General features: G+C 34.0%; 1 protein-coding gene across 1 annotated transcript; it reads right to left on the minus strand.

Annotated features, from left to right (window-relative positions):
• Positions 1 to 10,884: 10,884 nt before the first annotated feature.
• LOC131940237 (caspase-3) lies at positions 10,885 to 18,949 on the minus strand. Its single transcript, XM_059298871.1, has 8 exons — positions 18,801 to 18,949; positions 17,940 to 18,150; positions 17,756 to 17,862; positions 16,750 to 16,923; positions 13,630 to 13,864; positions 11,854 to 12,012; positions 11,443 to 11,552; positions 10,885 to 11,245 (listed from the first exon to the last, which is right to left on the minus strand). The coding sequence occupies exons 1-8, from the start codon at positions 18,939 to 18,941 to the stop codon at positions 11,123 to 11,125; spliced, it is 1,260 nt and encodes a 419-aa protein (XP_059154854.1). The 5' UTR covers positions 18,942 to 18,949; the 3' UTR covers positions 10,885 to 11,122.
• Positions 18,950 to 23,280: the final 4,331 nt, after the last annotated feature.

Consider the following 23,280-nt stretch of genomic DNA (forward strand, 5'->3'; position numbering starts at 1 on the left):
ATAAACAAATAAGCAGATAAACCGATAAATAGAAAAATGGATAAATAGGTAGATCTATATAGCTTTATAGATGAATAGATAAATAAGTTAGAGAAATAGACATATGTATTGATATAGATTCGCCGAGCTGCATAGTTACAAGCATGCAGCATGCACGGGTGCGATGATGTATGAGTACATGTATATACGTATATAAATATAAATAAATGTACATAAATATACGTATATAAATATATATATATATATATATATATATATATATATATATATATATATATATATATATATATATATATATATATTGTGGTTAAACTGCATTGCCCGCGATTGCATAACAAATAGGAGCTAACTCTACTTTTACTTACTGTGCTCGTGGAGATAGTTTTAGTTACCGGACTTACACCAACAAAGATTTTTTTATGGCCAGTTTGGCAAAAATAATCTTTCTGCAGCGCTTCCTTGTCTGTTTCCTGCATGTGGAGGATGGTGAAATTAATTCTTGGGTATTACAGTGCAGTAAAGATGCAACAAATAGCTCTGTCTAATAATTCTATTCAGCAGCATATAGCAGACGTCCGTAGACGTCGAAAAACTAATTTTGAATGAAATCAAACTTTCAGCATTGTTTGCTTTTAAGTTAACAAATTAAGAGACGTGTGAAATATATTCATTCGGATGATAGCAAAGAATAGTTGATATTTTGTGAAGATATCATGAAGAAAATAAATACATTTTTTTAACTGGATGATTAAAATGGGAAAACGGCTGTGGTGTTTGTACAGATAATGCTTCATGTTTGGGTCTTCTTTCTTCTTCTTCTTCGTTCTTAATTATTAGTGTTGAAGCGGATCGAGATTTATCTGCCAGTGGGTTTGAACTCGAGACTTTGTTCGAATTTATCAACCATGAGCTTTTTACCGACTTGACCAGACCTCCAACACAATTAAGCGTTACGTGTCAACTGGTTGTGCGCCAAAATCGGGCTTTCAAAAAAAAAGTAAAATATTTATCTTCCTAATGAAGGAGAATTCACTGCATGATTCACCGGTATGCCCTCGCCAGCAAGACTCTTCTGACTCCATTGCTAATAAAAGTCGTAAATTATATTAAATCTGGAGCTCTAAATACCATATGTTTCAAGAACTGTGCAACGACGTGAATAAGTTCACTAGGTTCTACACTACAGTACGCTGGCTGTCAATAAGAAATGCGAATCGTGTTCTTGAATTGAAAGATGAAATCAATATGTTCTTGGAAGTGCAAGGGAAACAAGACCTTTTGAAATACTTTAACGACAAAGAGTGGTTGGAGAGAGTATCATACCTAGAAGATATATTCGAACATCAACATAAGCTTAACCTGAAAATGAACGAATATTATCTCTTTTCGTGATAATCTCTTAGCATTTTTATCAAAGCACAAAATTGGCGAAGAAAAACAAATATCGGAAATATTGCCATGTTTGAGAAATTCAGCAGTGTGGTAGATGAATCTGATTGTGAGATAAATAAAATTTGAAAGAGGATTCTGGACATCTTGAATCTCCTGAAAACAAACCGAGGGGTTATTTTCCTTGAGCTGAAAGAAGAATCTGCATTGGCACGTTACCCATTCTTTGCTTCCCTTGATGTTGCCAGCAATTCCAATGAATTACAAGATGAATTCTTAAATTTGCAGAATGCTTCCACGTCACGTGTCGTGTTAAATGAAAAACTGCTCAAACAATTTTGGTGCAGTATGCACCGTTTATAAAAAAAAAAAAAGTAAAGTTCCCTTTTCAAACCTGACGGTCTATAGGGCAAACGAAGTCGAGTACACTTGTTTCTGTGACCTTCGGCACCGTTTATACCCAAACGTGAAATCGATTGCCTTTCGAGTTTTAGTTCCTTTTTGTGTCTTCTCCGATTAAAAGCAAAACAATGAAATAAATGAAATGCTGAAAATGACATGAGGTTAACGTTAACAAAAACTCAACCGCGAATGTTAAGGCTAGTAATATGCATTCAATTTCACCCATCGAATTAAAACAGTTATCAAAAAAAAATTAATATTGAAAGTCTACTAGAAAATCGTATTTTAGTGCTTATTAATTTCCTCACTAATTTCGACTTATTAATTCTATGGGCGTCGCGGTCACTTATTTTTTATAAAAGAGGGTTGAAACTCGAAAAAGTTTGGGAGCCACTAGTTTAGTACAAATCTATTAAAAGGTGCTTATGATCACCCCTATTTAATTATTTAAAAAAGGGAAATAAGTCATGAAATTGTTTTGAACATTTGCCTATATTTCACACTACAGCTCATGTATAATTGTTTTACGTATCAGCATCTGGTAGCTGCTGTAAAACATCACTACTGTAGTAGATCTGTTTGTTATATACAAAATAGGGGGGGGGTCTGGCTTTTTGTGACGAGGTGTGATGAAGGTGAGGGGGGGGGGTAAAAATCGTCCAAAAAAAGCGTGACGTCATCTATGGATGACCCCCCAAATAAGTAACGTAAATAAAACCGAAAATATTGTTATTACATTCTGTTTTATTGTTTTTAGAATACAGGATAGTACAAAATTGTAGTTCTACTAATACAGAAAAAGTACAATTTACATTGTAAAATCACAATGGATTGTGGGCCCCTAACCAACGCTATAAAGAAGCAAAAGTCGTTTTAATATATAGCGGCCTCTCGAGCTATGGACTGCTTTTTTTTTTTTCAAAAGAATTTTGCCGACAACAGCGTGTGTTTGATTGTAGGAGAAAGAGGACTCGGCTTTCACAGTGGTTTAAAAACAAAGGGAAAAAGAATATACAAGAGTGAGGGATGGTGTCTATAGAATAAAGATAATCCAACCGCAGCTACGGTATTCTTTTTACAAAACTTCCATCATGTCCGAAATGCCGGAAAATTATTTTTTTTAACTATAAAAAATTGATTATGTTCGCCTCATAAGCTATTTGTAATTGGTCTTAATTGTGTCGACATTTCGGTTGCAGTCTTTATGGCTAGTCGACCTTATGCTATGCCTATGTCCAGTGGCGTAGCGAGGTCGGGTGTCACCCGGTGCGGCACTTAATGGTGTCACCCCCCCCAGAGGCGTAGCGACCCTTCCCGGGGACAAACTTTCAAATTTTCGATTTGCACCCCCCCCCCCTCAAACTTTCGATTTGCACCCCCCCCCCCCCCCCTCAAACTTTCAATTTGCACCCCCCCTCAAGTTTTTCTCTATATATTTTGCTATTTTTTGCCTTGGTGTCACCCTCCTAAATGGTGTCACCCGGTGCGGTCCGCACCCCCCACCCCCCCCCCCTCGCTACGCCCCTGCCTATGTCGACCATTTATCTCTTTAGTCGATGTAGACCTATGTCGACCATTTATCTCTTTAGTCCATGTCTTTTGAATACCGTATATAAAAATAGAGATTACGTATCTAGTCTATTCTAATTACTGAATTATTGTTTGCCACAATCCATAATACAGAGTTGCCTCTATTTGAGGGGGTGGGGGCATGTTTACGTTTGATAAAAGTTACTTCCCTGTTCGCGATATTTGTCTGAGTCCTTTTTACGGCTGAAGTGGGGGGTGGCTCATTTTCTGAGAAAATTGTATGTAAGTACTTACTACCTGAACCCTATACAATTACCCGACAGCAATCAATATCGCCTCTCGATTGGTTGTTAAAATTGTCGATCTATATGTATCATGTGATTTGGTAATCAGCATTACATGCAATTAAGCAATTATGTCATTCTAAAGATTTGCTGTCTTGTATTGTTGATATTAACTTGCTTGGAGCAATCTTAATTTTCTTACGGTCTGTTGCGCAATCAGAGTACGCCTTGCTGACATAATCCTTTATGAAATTTTAAAAGAGATAAATAGGCTACCACACAAACGTATGCTAGAACCACAGCCTAAGCGTTTTTGTTTGGGTTATTTATAACTTTATTAGTGGTTATTCGTTGATTTGAAATGTCTGTATAAAGAAAGGTGCAACAATTGTAGCTAGCAGCAACCTAAGAACTGAGTTTCTTTCAGGCACTACTGGGAAGAGTGCCAAGACCAGATGGAAATAAAAATAATACTTTTTATATAGACAATATATACTCTTACCAGTGTACAGACAGTTTCACACACACACATATATATATATATATATATATATATATATATATATATATATATATATCCTTTATATATATATATAGATATATCCTTTATATATATATATAGATATATCCTATATATATATATATATATATATATATATATATATATATATATATATATATATATATATATATATATATATATATATATATATATATATATATATATATATATATATATATATATATAATTGTATTAATTGGCTTAAAATGAACAGGTGATATAACCTACTGAAGTGTTGCTCCATTTCATACAGATCTCTGACTCAGTGACCATGTTAGACTATATGGGTTTAAATTAGAGTGCGTTATTTAAGAACGAACATTGGTTTTTTTTTTCAGACTTTTTTCTCCGGGGGAAGGGCTTGATATTTTCAAGGGGGGGTGTGGCGATACTGGTAAAAATATGTACCTAACGATTTTTTTATTATAAATACACTGAGAGTTTATAATAAAAATCACTCTTATATGTATTATCTGCCCTTTCTCTCTCGTTAAAAAATTAAAACATTCATTCTAATAACATTACCAAGCCTTAATTTTTTTTTAATTAAACTTGGATTCTTTAGTAAAAGGATCGGTCGTTAGTGTACCCTTATAACAGCGACCACTTTTGTGATAAGAATAGTTATAAAAAGGGCGATTGGGATTCATTGAATAATGTTTGGGATCGATACGTAAGTAACGATTCCTCTTTAGACCTAGAGATCCATTGGGCAGATGAGAAGAGTACATACTTCTTGACCTCTGCATAGTGTGGTCAGCACTATGCCCAGCCGCCTTTACTTTCCCTAACGTAAGTTAGGTACTCATTTTGTCTGGGTGGACTCAGGTACGTTCCATTGACTTGAACCCGGATTTACCTTTCGGGTTCGCAGTCTAGCGCTCCACTGCTAGGCTACGCTGAGCCGTGGATCGATTCATACAGGATATTGGAAATGGTGACGTGGTGATCTGCTGTGTTATCTGGGGTGGGGTGTGTGCTGGGCTTTAAACACTTAACAGTCTTAAGTTTTCTTTAATTAAACTAATTTTTGGACAATGTTTGCGTTTTAGAAGTCAGATGAATAGGTTGACGTGATCGGATGACATATTTTTTTTAAAAAATTGTAATACAAAATAAGATCTTACTCCTGATAAGAATAAAGTTGTAAAATTGATTATCTCTCAAATGATTTCCATGATTTATATCTATCAGTTCGGGAAGGGGGGGGGTCTCAAGATGTTACTAGGGGTGGTCTTACTTAAGGGAATTATTTAATATATAACGTTACACTAGGCAGTGAATGGAAAGGAATGCACAAGTTGTCTTAAGGGTATATTTATGAGCGAGATCCCTTTGAAAGCTGCAGTGACAGCGGCTAAAGTATCATAAAGCGAAGGAATATAGTTTACATAGGGACCCTTTCCCTTTTTGAAAAACTAAAAATTTTATTTTGGAATTTTAATATTTGTTTTAAATACATAATTTTAAAAGGAAAATGGGAGACAGTTTTCTTTTATGCTGTAGAAAACATTTCAAAATCCGTAGAAGTTCCCCCGTACTTCCATAGTGTACAGGCAGTGGTATGTAGAGGTGGGTGGGAGCGGACGGGGCCCATTTCGCTGCACAGTCCCACCCGTGTTAATAAAACTACAGGTATTCTCGGGCAAACCATTCAGGGAATTAGCCTATAAATAAATGTGGAGCTGAACACCACTTGACTGGCACCTTAATTACACACACGCTTTTGTGTAATTACCGTAACGTCATGTTATGTTAAACTGTAACTTGGACTTTGACTCTTTTGTGGGATCCGGCACCCGGAGACGCACATGCATGATTACAAACCTCAACTGACCTGAAAATTTCCTACCCCACCCACACAAAAAGAGAGAAGTGCCACCCCCTCCCCCTCCCCACACCACCCCCGCCCATCCTGAAGATATGCCAGAAAGGAAATGTGACTCCTGAGGAGGTTTCTGCCATTATTATTTTTTATTATTTCGAAGGGCGGCGCCCAGCAGAAGAGTACGATTGAGAGGCCCGAGTTTCCCAGCGGCTACCTTACCACCTAGTGTCAGTTGATTGGACGTCCTGCTCAGCGGGTCAGAAGCACGACTTGATACAGCGGTCACACTGTACCCGGCGCATCAGTTAGCGCCCCAGCGGTCGTGAGACCCAGTACACTCCGGACTCCCCAATGATCACTATGGCGCCTACATACGCTTTAATGAGGGATACTAGGGATACGGTGAATGAAATTGGCACCACGGCCATAGTATACGGTTGGGCGCCCCGAGTTTCCCAATGGCTACCGGAGTTCATGGGGTCCGTGCATTACGCGTCTTGCATGGTCAGGGGTACAACATGATTTATCAGTGCAACTTCAAACAGGAGTGGTCTCTAGCTCCGTGGCGGTCGGGCGACATTTTGAGCACTACGGCATTATATTCGTTATAAAGAGCACCGTATACCGGCATCCCTGTATAATAGAGCACGATTGGGCGCCCTGAGTCTTCCAAAAGCTAAACAGGGTCCGTTGATTGAGCGTCTTTCACAGTGGTCAGGGGTACAACTTGATTCAACTGTCAAACATGGGCGGCCTCTGGCTAAACCGGGGCGCCCCGGGCTCCTCTGTGAACACGACAGCTTATATGTTCATTTTAAAGAACACTATACATTAGGGACAATGTGGGCTTTATTTAATTACTAAACCGAACCAGGGGTCGCACCCTGCGCCCCTGCGGTAATGTAACCGGTGGCTTCGGAGAGCACCCGCGACACCCCAGACAGTGTTCTACCTCACTGTTAAGGAGAGTGATTAACGAACACTCGGTTTCATACATTATGATAATGTTATGAAACAAATAGTTGATTTGCTATTTATGTCAGTATCTTGGCTATCCTAAGTATCGAACATTCAAATGCAGCTAAAATGGACCTCAAGGAATTTTTTAATCATTTTGCAGACTTAAAAGCAAAGGAAAAAAAACAAATCTAAATAAACCAGGCAATTTTTTTTTAAAAATTGTGTTTGGTTAGTGGCGTACTCGGTCAAGGGTGCGTTTACTCCTCGAACAATTTTCGGTTTTTGTGTCACTTCTCTCCCCCTTCTATTCTACTATTTAAACTAGATTAAACATAGTTTTGTCAGTAAATGTACGATTGTTCCCTACCTAAATGGAGTCACCCGATGCGGTCCGCACCCCCTTATAACGTTACTATGTTTGGCGACTTAATAGGCTTACAGTTGTTTATTTACATAGAACGGATTTGAGATTCCGTTGTAACCTAACGGCTGACAAAAAGGGCCCCACTGATAATTATTTCCAAAAGAATCGAAAAAAAAACATGGTGCTGGATAGTGCAAGTCTTAAGAATGAATCCAGCTTATACTTATATGGTGTAGCGCTAAACTGGACGCCTCAGGGAAAAAGGGTGGCCAAGGAGACGTGGAGGCGCACGGCTGGGAAGCAGCTGATAGAGGCAGGACTTTCATGGGGGACTGCCAGGAAGCAGCTGACCGAGGCAGGACTGTCATGGGGGAGTGCAAGGAAAATTGCCGGAGGGAGCCTTCTGTGGCGGCTTCGTGTGTTTTGGGAACAAAAGGACAAAATGATAGTATTTTAAAGCAAATATTTTCAGTGGCAGAATTGGTCGAATTCACAAATTATGAATTACTGAAAAGTAGAAAATAAAACAACTAAATAGCGGCGTATGATATGCCGCGGGTCGGCTCGTACATTATAAATGTACAATAAGGGCGTATAAAATATAAAATATACAAATTATACTATTGTAAACCCTCGCTCTTAAGTAGTAGTCGATTTCTTCAGTTGTAGTTGTAGCCTAACGGCTGACGAAGGGGCCCACCGATAATTTTTGCATAAGTGCTCCCAAATCCTAGCTACTCCACTGTCAAGTGATATCATTTCTAAAAACAGTCTGGTGGGAGTGCCGACCACCAGCAGAGCTTGCCAAGTTTGGTTGTGACCTTAATATATACGCCTTTCGAAATGTAGAGTACTTTAAAAAAAAAAATCAATCATAAATGAATCAGCGTTTAATAAATATAAAACATTGGTGGTTGCTGATCTAAGGTTTATTTTTATGCCGTCTTTTCTACGTCATTGATTTATTTATGAATACAAATCTTCGTTATATAAACGCTGTATAATCCACAACCCACGACTCCTAAATCTAATACCTGACAGCTGTTCTAGAAATTTACAGAAAATGTTATTTAAAATGGTGTTTTGTGAGAATTTTAGAAGAAACGACGATGACATTACATAGTGTGGGACACACCCGTATTTTATTTGTTTCTAAGCTCGTTAGATGATGGAAATGACTAAATATATAACACCTCATACTACAAGGATGAGAAAAATTGCCTCAACCTGATGCTCAACGGGGTGTTTCTGCTTCAACTGATGGATCGGACACAATATGAAACCATTTAGACTCGAAGGCAAACAGCCAGTTTTCGAACCGTATCAAAATTATACATGAGCCAATTTCAAAACTATAAACCGCGGAGCCTTCGAATTTTCTTGGAATTTTTTATCAAATAACCACTGCCATTTACCAAATATACAGTTTTATTACCCAAATTATTCTGTGGAACTAGTATTTCTTAGAAAATGAAGCAACCCTCCCTCTCCAGAAAAAAAGCCAATCGCAGGTATTTAATGTCAGGTGATCAATGCTAATCACATGAGTTGCACTCAGCTGTCGATCTGCCATCCACTTATAAGGTATTACGTTTTGTTTTTTTTTAAATTAAAGGTAAGAAATATTTATCTAGAAACATTCTTGAAGGCAGGCATTACCCACTCCAATATTCTCCAAACGGATAAATAAAAACAACTGAAACACAGAACGCTTTTACAAATAATAACCAAACAACAAGATTATTTGTATTGGGTTTTTTTACTGAAGGGAATTTGTAAATATTTTAAAGTAAATGTGTGAAACATTAGCATATTTTTCCCTGTGATAGATACAGAGTAGACTACATAAAACGAATAAGCAATGGCAAATTTACATAGGCAGTATTGACAGTCTATTAGAAAAGGCTAAAAGATGAATTAAATAATTAAGATTAAAAAAGCTAAATAACATACAAATAAATTAAAACTAACTATAGGCTTATATTTATATATACATACATACATGTATATATATTACATGCGTGTATATATATATATATATATATATATATATATATATATATATATATATATGTGTGTGTTTATGCAGGCCTATATATGTATTTATATATTGGGGTATACAGAAGATAGTATAAGCCTACCTATTGCAGATCTATAGGACTACACTACACATAAGATTATATCCTAATATACAAAAATTAATGTTAGAAGCTGGCGCTGGCAGTGTAAAATTATGACATAAATTTAATATAAATTTTATAAATTTGTAGGGATTGTCAATAAATGATATCACATTCCATTCATAGAGGGGGGGGGGGGGGCAAAAGTTTGCACTTGAAAAAACTTTTGAACTGAATTTTTGCAGTTATTTTATATTTTTAAAATAAAAAGTATCAAAATGTTGTCTTAGCTTAAAAAAAAAATAGTTTATTAAATATTTAAAATTGTAATATGGAAGGGGATAAACTGAAGTGTGACCTTTTGTTTTGGGTATGATATTTTTATAAACATTTGAAACTATTGGAGGGGTATAATTGTCCCAAAAAATGATATCACTTATGGACGGTCTCTTATTAAATGCACCCTTTTCCTGAAACTAGCTAAACAGGGGCAGTGGCTGCTGAACAAGTAACATGGAGATTTTTTTTTCCTAATCGGACTGTCTGAAGTCCTAGTCAAACTAACTCATTTTGGAAGTACCAGATTAATGTAAATTAACTTGGTGTTTCACAAGCAAGCTGACCTACATTAACTTCTAGCACTTGAAAATAAATCATAAGTACAACTGAAACCTTGCATTATTTGTATTGTAGTCTACTACAAATTATTCACATAAAGCAGTTTAATAAACTGTTTTATTTAATTAAAATAAAATGTAAGTTGTTACGCAAACATTTAATTTTATATATATATATATATATATATATATATATATATATATATATATATATATATATATATATATATATATATATATATATATATATATATATATATATATATATATATATATATACAATGAAAGAGATGCAGAGTTATTTATTACACTACCAAAGCTGTCACTGCTACCAATGAATGTGGGCAAAATTTACCAACTACTCCTGCTACTGCAAGTTGTACAAGCAATTGTTAATTAGCCCCTGACTGACCACATCATAAATAGCTGATAGTGGATCCGTGTTTGCCTTGCTATGCCCTTATTTTTATGAGATTTAACCGCAAATAGCACATCATAAGCAGGCGAATGCCAACTGGAGGTTGATCAACTGGGAGTTAATTTGGAGAAACCCTGTTTTATTATTAATGTCAGATACACTTTTTTGTTCAAATAAATTAATTTTTAAAGGTAATAAAAAAATTTAATTTTTTTTTTAGGACTAGGCTCATTAGTTTCATCATCATCCTTCTTTTTACCCCAAAAGCTAAGCTAATTTCAAAAGTAGAACAAACATTATTTATGCATTAAGCTATAAAACCACATCAATCCTAATCATAAAGGAAGGTAATTTTAAGTTACCCATACCCCCATCACTATAATTCTACAAAAAATCCTATAAAACCTCCATTTGAAACAGCCCAGTTATTCATAGTACAGTTGGCATTTGCCCAGTTCACTTTGTCACATAATCCTTTTGAGGTATAAAACAAATTACCTGAGCTCTACTCTTCTAGATGAGATGAAGTACATTACCCAGGTAATAATCAGCTATTGTAATTAGAGATTTCTTAAAACACACAGGCACATATGAAATCTTTGTTGAAAAAATTCATAGGTTTACAATTCAAATTCTTTCGAGTTAGGTTTATGTTTTGTCTAGGTATAACCCAGGAAAAAAGTAACAAGTCTTTAGGAACGTGTCTGTTTTCTCAGCCACTTGTTTATATTGTCCTTTCAATGTTTCAGCTCTTCCCACTAGATTATTCACCTGTTGATGACAAGTTTTTTATTGTACTTTCTTCAATCATATTGTTTCTGTCTAGCTACTATCTGACCTTGCACATTGTGACCCTGGATCCCACCCAACTGATGTGAAGTTGTCACAGTTCAGAGTAATTTAAAAGGTAGTAGTTCATTTAAAACTTATAGTTAAATAGTTATATAAAAAAAAAATTAAAGACATACCTGTGTCATCAGCTTATTTAGATCATTCTTGTAAGCGTATTTGGCGAATATGTAAACCACAGCTTGTACAAACCAAGTTCCAAATTTTTTATTCCTCCATGACAGATTGCCTAAAAATCATAGTTTTATTATTATTACCTTGTCTAAAACTCTCAATGGTTCTCATTTTAAAACATAAGGGAAGTACTTGCATTCCAATTTTAACTATTATATTAGAACTAAATTGTAATCTAAGTTTAGAATAAATAAAGAAGCTGACTTGAATGACATTATTTCAATGTGAACTTGAAAAAAATATAATAATCACAGATAAACACTAATTACTGTGTTTGCATTATTTGCATTATTGTAAAAGCTGATTTAGGACTAGATTAAATATATAGAAAGCTTTAGGTTAATGCTATATATCACCTGCTGTTGTTGCCATGGCGATGAAAAAATCTGCATCTGAAGCTATTTTTCCTCCACTAGCATCCGCAGCATTTTGGGGCTTGAAGCTTTCAATTGTGTCTTTCGCTAGGTTGCGGTCACTCTCTGCACTACTAAGTGATACACCTGCATCTGGTGTTTCTAGAATTTATTCAAACAAGTTAATGGATGAGTTAAAAGATAAAAGTGCATCATAAATATGAAATTCTATTTTAAATTATAATACAAATATGCTCCTAATACTTATTGATATGAAACACTTAAGAAGCCTTTGAAACTTAAAAACAGGCTTCGAGGTAATGCTTAAAAGTAATGATATATTCAATGTCAGAAAATTTTTCGATAATTTTTATTGGTTAATTTTTTTACTCTAAAACAAAATTAATTTATAGGAAATATTTTATTTTGAACAGTTGTTTGAACTATTACAAAATATTGACCTGGTTTAAGAAGTTCATTATCTGCTATTTAACAGCAAGTAAGTAAAAACATTTAAGCAGAATCAGATCCTTAATTACACACCTGCTTGTAACCTATAATTCTCACTGAACTAATTCCAACCATAATCCTAAACCTTAATATGAACCAAACCTTAGAAATCCTCTAACATAAAACTAAAGGTGAATCCTCAACTCTGATACATTATCCAAAACAAAAAGTAATATCTAAAGTAATATCTAAATAAAAATGTATAGAGTAGTCCAAAAAGCATGACAGTCTCTCCATTAAAATGATGTCACAATGTTCCAAACTCCCCCCTCACAAACCCTGCCTCGTAAAAATGAAGAAGAAATCTAACAAACTTGTTTTTAACATTTTGATTCCTAATAAATACAAAATAAATTATGTTACACTTTTTGTAATGATCTATACACAATATAGGCCTACATGTATTTGACTGCTAACATTGCTTATTGGATTTTTTCTTACTGAATAGTGCCATTTGAATTTAAATTGTATTGCTTACACCTCAAATCATTATTGTGTCATCTACGGAATAAAAGATGTAATGTTTGCTTAACTTTTAAAACTTTTAATACCTTTCCATAGATCTGATTTTTTTATATTAAATGACCGAACCATATTATTTCTCCATACATCGTAAAGCTGCTACAACCATCAAAATCTTTAAGCAAGCAGTAAGAAAATGAATCACTGTTAAATTAAATGAAAACAAAAATCTTCAAAAAATTGTGGAATACATTTATATATATGTATTTATATATATTTAGTTTATAAACCTTCCTCCCTAAAAAAAAATCAAAATTGCTGGTTACACTGAAATCTGTGTATCCATGCTTTGTTATCAATACCATTATTAATGTTAATGTTTTTGTGGTGTTTTAATGTTCATTATCTTTTTTGTTATTTAATGGCATACTATCTTTAGTTTAAATTATTTCTTACAATTACAGAATGTTAAAACTTTAATGCAATATGACATTATTGAAAATTTAGGAAATTTCAAAATCAAAGAACCTATTTGAAATGGTGTTTGTTAAACCATTTGATTTAACTATGATAAAATATCATTAACTCTTGCTGTGTAATCATTATATAAGTTATTTCTGAGAACTGAGGGTATTATCGTACAAAGTTATATTTTAATTGGTGTTAAAAGTAATAGCATCAAAAGCTGGTAGTAGCAGTGAAAGATTGAATTATGTTTTACCTCTGCACAACATTCCAGAATGACAGAGAGATATAAGAAATGTAGGAACTATAATATAGGTACCATATGTTGAAGAAACAACTTACTTCCTCGACAAGCTTGAATAAAAAATATTTTTGGCTTTCCTCGAAGTGACATGGAGCCACGGAACCAATTTCTAATATCCTTTATCGGAACTGCATTTATAGGCTTATCATCTTTAACATAACCATCTACCCCAAAAACAACTCCATCCTCCCCGTGAGTTAATATAAAAAGAATAAAACAATCTAAAGAACTGTAATCTCGACGGGCTGCCTCCTGTAGCACATCAGTCATTTCCTGAAATACATAGTTAATATTACATTGCAAATCAGAAAATAATTTGCATTTATTTGTATTTTAAATGAATCACTGTTCATAAAAGAAATTTAAAACATTAGTCCTACTTTGCAATTAGAAGTGCTTATTGTAAAATAAGGGGTCATCTATTTGTGCCGACCATAAAGTTTAAATCCTCCCTTGACCCTTGATGTGAAAATCCACTAAAACTAATTAGTCCTATACAAACTTACTTACAAAATGATAGTTCAAAAACATAATTTTTATAGTCTACTTAGCAATGTAATTTTGATTTCTTTAAATATATATGTATGTTGAAAGCAAAAATTTTAATAAGATAAGAGTTTCTTTTTTGAAAAAGTTTTAATAGTATAAAAAGATATATGTACATATCATGAGCACTTGTTTTATTGTTAATTTTTTTTTATATTAACCATTTAGAGTGTATAAAACATGTAAATATTTAATGAAAAATTTATAAAATAATTTTTTAAGTTGTATGTAGTGTAGCTAGTTGCACATGTAAATAAGATATGACGTCACAGGCTCTAAACCTTTCGTGCCCAACAAAATCTAATTCAAATGTAGTCGTTCGCATTGCTATGTTAACCGTTTAAAAAATGATAGAACGCGATTATGATTCCAATTATACATGCCCTTTTTATTAGCAGCGTTTATTGACCGTTACTGCCGTATAATTTTTATTTCAACATTTTACTTGTTTTTGTTAATTTCATATTGAGTTTAAAAGGTGAGTTTTCAAAAATTCAATTAAAATAGTAAAACATTGAGACTAACTCTGTTTTTAGTGGGATTATCTTCGTTTTTTATTAAACTTTCTAACTGGCATATTTATTTTAGTTTTATCCGTTTAGCAGACTATGCAAAATGTCTCACAAACTAAGTACCCTATTAGCAGTATCGATACCGCATTTTCATGTTCCTACGTTTTATAGGAATTATGTCACCAATTTTAATACATTTTTCATTAAAGAAGTTTAATAATTACACTAGTAAGTAAGTGGAGTCCAAGATAATAAATTAACCTTTTTAAAATAGTAAAAATTGTATGAATTAAGCTAATATGTTGTGGTCTGTATTGCGTGCTACCATTGATTGAATTAGGCATACGATAACTCAATACAAAGTTGAAGTTAAGTTACAAATAGAATGATTTAAAACTAAATTTCATGACACTAGGTTCAATTTTTTCGAATACTACATCTAAAATGAATTTGAAAGTATGTAAAGTATGGTTGATAAGTTTGCTAGTAGTCCTGAGGTACCTTTTTCTTTTCTAAACATGGTACGGGATTGAATCTGCCCTGTCCACAAATAAAGTCACTATTTTCTACACACATTCCCCTCCCCCATCCATAACTTATCCTATTTTTGCCAGAAGATTTTCCAGACCCCGTATCCCCAATCTTTTGTAAAATGTTATCACAACTGGACAGTCTGGTCTAGTATGTAGTAGGCCCGCTAACTAAACTGATAGATCGGTACCCGGCCTGGTGACCGTAGGTCATCCCACGACTAAGCTGTCCCTCACGTTCAAAACCAGGTGGCAAGATGTCGTATTTAAAACTGGATGGCATAAGTCGTACATAAACGCTTGTGTCTAGCGTCTGCCTACGTAGCTCTGTGAAATGCTAGATTCTTGATAACGTTGATGTTTGTTTCGTGCCAGCTATGTTCAGTTATCTAACGTCACCCAAAGATTATCTCTTAACTGACATGCTTCCATTAAGTCAAAAACACTCATATATGTTGCACTGTGCCAATAGAGAAAGATATTAAGGCCCGTAAATGGGGATGGATCGGACACACGTTAAGAAAAGAAAAAGAAAACATCACAAAACATGCATTGGACTGGAATCCCCAGGGGAAAAGGAGGGTGGGCCGGCCAAGGAAAACATGGAAGAGAACGGTTAAGGAAGAGGTAAAAACAGCTGGGCTCTCATGGGCACAGATTAAGGGAGCCGCTCAAAACCGAGTCCGCTGGAGATGTGTGGTTGCAGCCCTTTGCTCCCCAGGGGCCACAAAGGAGTGATGATGATGTTGCACTGTACTGATCTGTCTCTATGATACCGTTTACCTAGGAATTAGGAATGTTTATTTTTTTTTACTCAGCCAGTTTCTTTTATTTTTACTATTACTAAGACGTTTGAGTTAAATGATTTAATCTAGCCAGTGGTCTATTTTTATTTAAATAATTTTTAATAGACCACTTTTAAATTAAATAATTTATTAATATCTTGGTAGAGATACTCTATGCAGTTGTAAATGCATTACAAATACTTGTTTGAAAATTTTTTAATTGTCCGCCTACGCAGAGTTATTTCCCTTTCGCCTTTTTTCTATACTCTCGATTGACCAATTTTTGTTTTTATTTTCCATAGGCTTAGTTGTCCCCGCAATTTTTACACTAAAACCGTCATATCTAGAGAACCATTTATCCTATAAATATAAATTTGGTATCATTGTGCAACATTTTGTCCCCTTAATACGACCCCGTCATTATTTTGTCATTTTAGCTATTTAAAAAATTGTGTGCAGCTAGCTAATGTAGTGTTATACAAAATCATATGACCACATCAGGTTCATGACCCCTATTTATGTTTCCTTCATTGTTTGAGTACAAATGAATAGCATTTGTTCTATGATATATATAAATAATTGTAATTTTATATATATATATATATATATATATATATATATATATATATATATATATATATATATATATATATATATATATATATATATATATATAAGTTCGAAACCCTAGAGTTTGTGATTACACACTTTACAAGAAAAAATTAAAGAGACAGAATGTCCAGTTTTAACTCCTAAAGTGTAAGCCTACTTAGGAAATTACCCACCTCACACTTTTTATTACCATGTACTTCAACCTCAAAACCAAGTTTCCTAAAGACTGTCTCAATGCTTCTTCTATCTGCTAGTGTTCCCTCTCGATCCTCAAGTTTGTCAAAATTTTCATTATTAATCACTAAAACTAAGCCTCTGGTTTTACATTTCATCGTGTAGAAGTGGGTCTGAAGGATACAGCAAAATTATGTCTATTAGGCACAGAGTTATGCTATCTTTGTTCTTTGTTGTGGAGTAAAAATAGTGTGTTTGGGAGTGAGACTATTAGTGTTACAAGAGATTTTTGTGTTTGAAGAATACATAACAGAACAACTATGTAGGGTCATTGTTGAGTGTCTATAAGTTAAGTTAGCTCCAGCAGAAACTGTCATGGTTTTGCCATCATATTAAAAGGAGTCTTGATCTGTGTTGTGAAAGAGTAATCAAGCCTTGTCTCATTATCTTTGCCAAACAAATCATGTAAACCAATGAAGAGCCTGTAAACCACTGAAGAGCCTATGTCAATCCTTTCATGTGATATCCTGTATGTCTTTCAGTCCAAGAAGATAGTTATACACTGTACACAAGAATTACTGGTACTCAACCACTTTATCAGCACTGACCTCTGACACAGCTAACTGGATCTAACACCCATACGACCACCCTGGTACAGTATTGTTTTAGAGAGCATATGTTTAAGTTTTTACTTTGAAATATTTGTTAATGCTACATTTGGCAAATTTTTTAACATTGGATAATATGAAAGAGTCGACTTGTGTAACACACACTCTAAATTATTAATCTATATGATTTTTAAAAATGTAACACTATAATGGTGAACAAGATTAATCACTCAAGCTACCTATCTTCTACCTTACGTTTACTATTTCCTATTCTACTGAGATGTGCGATCAAGTAGAATTTCCTATTCTACTTTAATTTCTTATTCTATTGAGATAAACAAACTAGTTGAATTTCTTATTCTGTTGAAAATGCTAGCTAGTTTACAACGGCACTCACCTGCCCCCTGGGTGTTAAGGAGTTTTTGTGCTGGGATATCAAATGATGATCACTAGCTTCAATTAGCCGTACATCATGTTTATTCAGATCTTGCTCTGACGGCCATGCTTGAGATGATAAAGTTTTTGTCATCAACTAACTGATTAAAACAACAAATACTTTAATTATTCCAAAATAAACTCACTATCAGGGAGCTCATCCTCATCTAGGGGTACTGCTTGTTGTACAGGCAATGTAGCTGGTTGTTGAAAGTGTTGCTTAGGTTTTAAAATGTTTGCAGTTTCAATTAATTCATAACGTACAGCAGCATTATATAAAGCATCAAAGGCATGGGGTCCTCTGCTGGGAAGAAGTTCTAGTAAAAGCATTGCCTTTTCTCTGTTTGTAGTTGGATTCTGTTGTGATAAAATTTTATAGAAATTTTTTCAAATGTTAATTTGTTTAGTTTATTTTCCCCCCACTGCAACACTGACCAGGGAAATTAGTAATTCATGTCCAAACAATGAGGGTATTAAACAATCAGAAAAGCTCATTATTATCCAGATTTTGTAAAGGAAAACCAATTACATTAGATTAAAATTGTTCAAAAATTAATATAATATTAATAAGCTCAGGAAATATGACATAGCGGTCTTTTTTTCCTTAATAACAAAACTGTTAAAACAAAATATTAGTTTTCATTCAAGCTGCGTTTATTGAGGGATGGGAACTTTGTAATAACATTTTAGGTAAATGATAGGGTCTGATAACAAGGGAGGTTAAAATCGCCAGGGACAGATATTTAAAAATAATAATGGGCGGATACACACACGATATAGGGTGATAGTTAAGATGTAAAACAATTTACACAACATCATTGAATTATGAGTCAATTCTTCCTGCTCAAACAAGAAGCATATTCTTAAAAATTAAGCTAATTCTTTCAAAATACATTAGGCTACAAGAGTGGGTTTTAAAATGTTCTTTAAAAACAACTTTGCCCCATCAAAGAAAAAAATGAATCCAAGCCTTAGCTAAACGTAAACTTATTAATGACCCAGATTACCTCTATAATTCTTTCCTCCATGTGTGGGGCAATGATTTTCTGATTTTTCAAGTCTTTACAAATAAATGTTATTCCATTTTTCATGTCTTCTGCAAGTTGCATGAAATTCCGCCTTAATAGATCTTTGTGTTCTTTTTCCATATTAGCATCACATTCTGAAAAGAAAGATAAGTGCTTTTTATTTCATTTGAACTTTTTTAACTGATATTGCTTGCTAAAAAAATGTATTTTACATTTCTTTGCGGCTTGCTTTTTTGTTTTCAGTACTAGACCAAGTCAATCTTTGAATAACAGAGGAACATGACACCAAATTTTGTAAAGTAGTGGCATGCTAAGGGAAGGTGGACAAGACAACAGCTCAGGTATATTAATTTGCCCCTAGAATCTTGCAATCCGCTCTAATCATATACTCTATGCCATTGTGCTTTCAATAGGTTTAAATATACATCTGGAAACAGTGGATGCGTCTAGAAGAGTGAAATCTCCTCCAGGTTGACTTCCAAGGCATTAGTTGAAAGGATCAATGGGTTACCGAAGCATCTTGACTTTAGTCGAGTATATTCCAAAGGAATGCTAAGCATTACATTTTGTACCAACATTGGTTGCAGAAGCTGCCAAAAAGTAATCAAACTAGAAAACCAGACTAGGTATCCTATCATTTAATAAGGGATCCACCTGTTTGCTTTTGGTTTTATATCTTCTAGATGGGTTATTAAAATTTATTAGAAACATTATAGAGACATTGGAAGGAAGGAATGTGGCATGCCTTAGGCTTATTTAAACAAGATAGCTAGGCCTATAACATTATATATAACATAACATTAGTATTAGTCTATAGGATAGGGCACTCTGGTAATAGGCTAACTATACAAAAAAATACATAGGCCCTAGGCTATTTTTATAATTTTCATAGTATTCTATAGGCTATATAATGCTATATAATATTATATAAAAAGTATCTGAGTCTAGGTCTACATTATTAGGGGCCTAAATAATAACAACGAGCTGACCCGTGGCGTAGCATACGCTGCTATTTAGTTGTTATATTTTCTACTTTTCAGTAATTCATAATTTGTGAATTCGTCACTACCAATGCTGCCACTGAAAATATTTGCTTTAAAACACTATCAGTAGCTCGTTAAAGATAATAACCCCACTCCTTTGCCCACACCACTTCCCCTCCCCCCACCCTCAGTGAGGCAGCCTCCTCTTAGTTACCTCCCCTAAGTTTAAAATCATTTCGAACTAAATTAACTGCCCCTAATAGCCGTCACTACGATTTTAATTATTTGGCGTGAACCACAGCTCACCAGACCGGTGAGAGGAAGAGAGGGGGCTGCTAGACGCGCTTACATCTTGGTAGTGTCCAGCAAGACCCCATGAAGAGAATTATTTATATAATTATAAAATTTCTAGATCTAGATCTATCTAGATTTCTATTGTATTTTTTTACAGCTTGTCTGTTCATCGATATTAATAATATTATCAATTGTTTAAAACCAGGGCTACATCATGAATGAAACTCTTTGTAGCTTTCAAAACATAAATTCTCCTAAAATGTAAAATAATTACTAAAATTTAATGAGTCACCTTCTTTTCACATTACTAGAGTGGTAGAGTAGATCTAGATCTAGTCTCAGCCGATTTTACCTAGATCTACCTAAAGCCTAAAACGATAGTGCTAGATTACCCATTATTTATACTAGATTCTAGATCTAGATCTAGTACAACTACTAGATCTAGAATCTAGTACTATTAGAAGTATTATGCATTAGTTTAGTAGTTTAGTATTACTATTAATTACTAATTAATTAATAATTAGGCATTAGGGCCGGTAATCTATCGTTTTAGGTACGTAAAATCTCCCGCGGCTAGTAATGTACGAAAAGTTGTGTAAAATATTATAGATAAATGAATAATAAACCTAAACCAATGGCTACATACATAGATCTATATCAATATATAGGCAAGAAATTAACTTTAAACATCAGTGTTTGCGAGCAGGATTTGCTAAATCTAGATCTATATAAAAAGCAACCAACTGTAAGTTAGAGTGGCTTCACTGAATCTTGCGCTATAAGTTTACAATAAAAAAAATAAACAAGATAGCTACTATAGTAAATGAGCATGGTTGCATCTGTTGGAAACATCGCTAGATCTAGTAGTCGCTAGTCTTCATTTATTACTGAAAAGCTTTAATTCCATTGTTTAAAAACAGGTACATTAATAAAACAAGGAAACATTTTTGTATTTTTCAAAACATAGATCTACAAATCCTCCTAAAAATGTGAAATAATTAATTATTAAAATGTAAGGAGTCACCTGTTTTTCACATTACTAGTCGCGGGCGATTTTACATACCTAAAACGATAGATTTTTAGATTACTATTTAGAGTCTACTAGTAGATCTAATACTTAATACTAGTAATACTAGATCTAGATTAGAATCTAGATCTAGATCTAGTATTTAATTTAGCGCCTAACTTAACTAGAGATCTACTAATAAATAAGTAATAAGTAAAATAACTAATGAAATGTTTATCACATGGCCCATTGCGGAAAAATGTACATTTAGATTTAGATTCTAGATCTAGAATCTATAACAAATACAACAGTTTTGATCACAATAGTGACAATAGATAAAGATAAACTGTTTCATCACTTTTTTTTTTATTATTTTCCAAAAATTATTCCAACTCTAGGTCTAGTAGATCTTGATCTACATTCCAGATTTAGATACAATGATCTTCCCATTTTGTATTAAAAATTAGGTCAAGTAAAATTGTGTATTTCCGTTCAGACCTAGAAATCTAGGTCTAGATTTTAGTCAAAAAAAAACACCCGTTTTAATATCGATTCTAGAATCTAGATCTAGACTTCTAGATCTAATTTTTTATATATAAATTTAAAAAATGGCTAATAGCAATGCTAACCCTGTTCCTAACAACCCCAACCCTGGTTCTACAATACGCCTAACCCTAATTTCAATTAATTTGTAACCATAAAACTAACTAGTCGAGATTACTACTAACAACCCAACACCCCTTTTTTTTCCCACGTTTTCTTTGACTTGCTTTCGCGTCTGTTTATTTGTTTATGTGTGTGTTTTTCCAATCAAATCTTGCGATCGAAATTTCGGGCACTTCCCAGTTAGCTAGCGCGCTGAAATTTTCAGGGAAGCTTTGTTTCCGATGACAATACAATGTTCAATTATTATTATTACTAAATTGATCCATGGAAAAATTTTATTCATCATTTTAGACCCCCATTGATTTGTGCAAAAAAGGGACATAACCTAGTAATTGTAATTTGATAAAACAAGGTTCGGTACTTTCCATCTTCTCGCTTACTGAAGGTTCGAGCACACGATTGGCTGAGTAGTGGTCACGCGGTGTTTGTGTACAAAGGAAGTAGAATGTTGATGGTCGAATGGTTTGCACGCGAGGGCAAAATGGTGAAAGAAACGGCAACACAGAAGAAACGTCGATTGGAAAAGGCACGTGTTTTTTACGAGTTGTCTTCGTTTACCCAAAAAGAAAAGTGAAAAAAAAAATGAAAAACGTGGGGCGCCGTGATTTTCTTACAGTTTTTAATACTGTTGACTCTCTACAAGCTCCCTATTAAAACTCAATAATATTATCTAATCAATAGTAATATAACTTTTACATCTTATATTAACAATGACCGATAAAAAACTTTTACTTCGGCGCCCCACGTTTTTCATTTTTTTGTCATAATGCGCACGCAGTTTGCGATCGCTTATAGTAGAGTGATCGCTTGCATTACTGTGATGTATAGCATTTATTTTCTACTTTTTAGTTCAATCAGAAAACGTGGGTTTTTAAAAACTTTTTTAATGATAATTATTTACTTTCTCGTATATACGAAGTATAGAGAAATTAGTGTTGTAATCGTGCAAAAAAAAATCGAGATTTGTAGATTTTACAAATCTCGACGTTTTACACCTCACTGATACGGAAAAACATAATTTTGCGATCTTGTCCGTGTGTCTGTGTGTGTGTGTCTGTCTGTCTGTCTACTTTGAATTTTTCAAAAGCCTATAACTTGAGTATTATTTCAGATAGATTAATGAAATTTCACTTGTAAGTAAAAGATCTAATCCTCTACCATGTATCAAATTCTGAGTAATTTCCGTTGACAGGAAGTACTAATTTACGCGATTTCCGATTTCTCAAAAAACGCATGTAAATTTAAAAAGTAATAATAATATTGCGCACTATTATGCACATTTTGTTTTGGCGTTCGCTTGGCGCGGAATTAATTTTTCTATGAGATTCTATTCTATTTTTAAAAGTTTAAGTAATTAAAAATCATGTCTATATTCCAAGTTATATAAGAACGAGAAAAATGACCCGTTAAGGAAGGATACAACGGGCGCTAGGCTGATAGTGCTGTCTCTTTTCTCTAAACTAAAACCACCCCCCCCCCACCCCCCAAAAAAACATGTCTACCGTCCCAT

This window comes from Physella acuta, unplaced genomic scaffold (assembly GCF_028476545.2).
Source record: "Physella acuta isolate Inbredline_101_S28 unplaced genomic scaffold, ASM2847654v3 ptg000312l, whole genome shotgun sequence".
Lineage (NCBI taxonomy): Eukaryota > Metazoa > Mollusca > Gastropoda > Physidae > Physella > Physella acuta.

What these genes read in the sequence shown, in the direction of transcription:
- LOC131940237 (XM_059298871.1), bottom strand. Translation starts at nt 18,941, where the DNA reads ATGGAAAAAGAACACAAAGATCTATTAAGGCGGAATTTCATGCAACTT. An exon ending in TGGAGGAAAGAATTATAGAG is followed by an intron (nt 18,151 to 18,800) that starts GTAATCTGGGTC and finishes TTATCACAACAG; the next exon opens with AATCCAACTACAAACAGAGA. An exon ending in ATGGTAATAAAAAGTGTGAG is followed by an intron (nt 13,865 to 16,749) that starts GTGGGTAATTTC and finishes TATGTATTTCAG; the next exon opens with GAAATGACTGATGTGCTACA.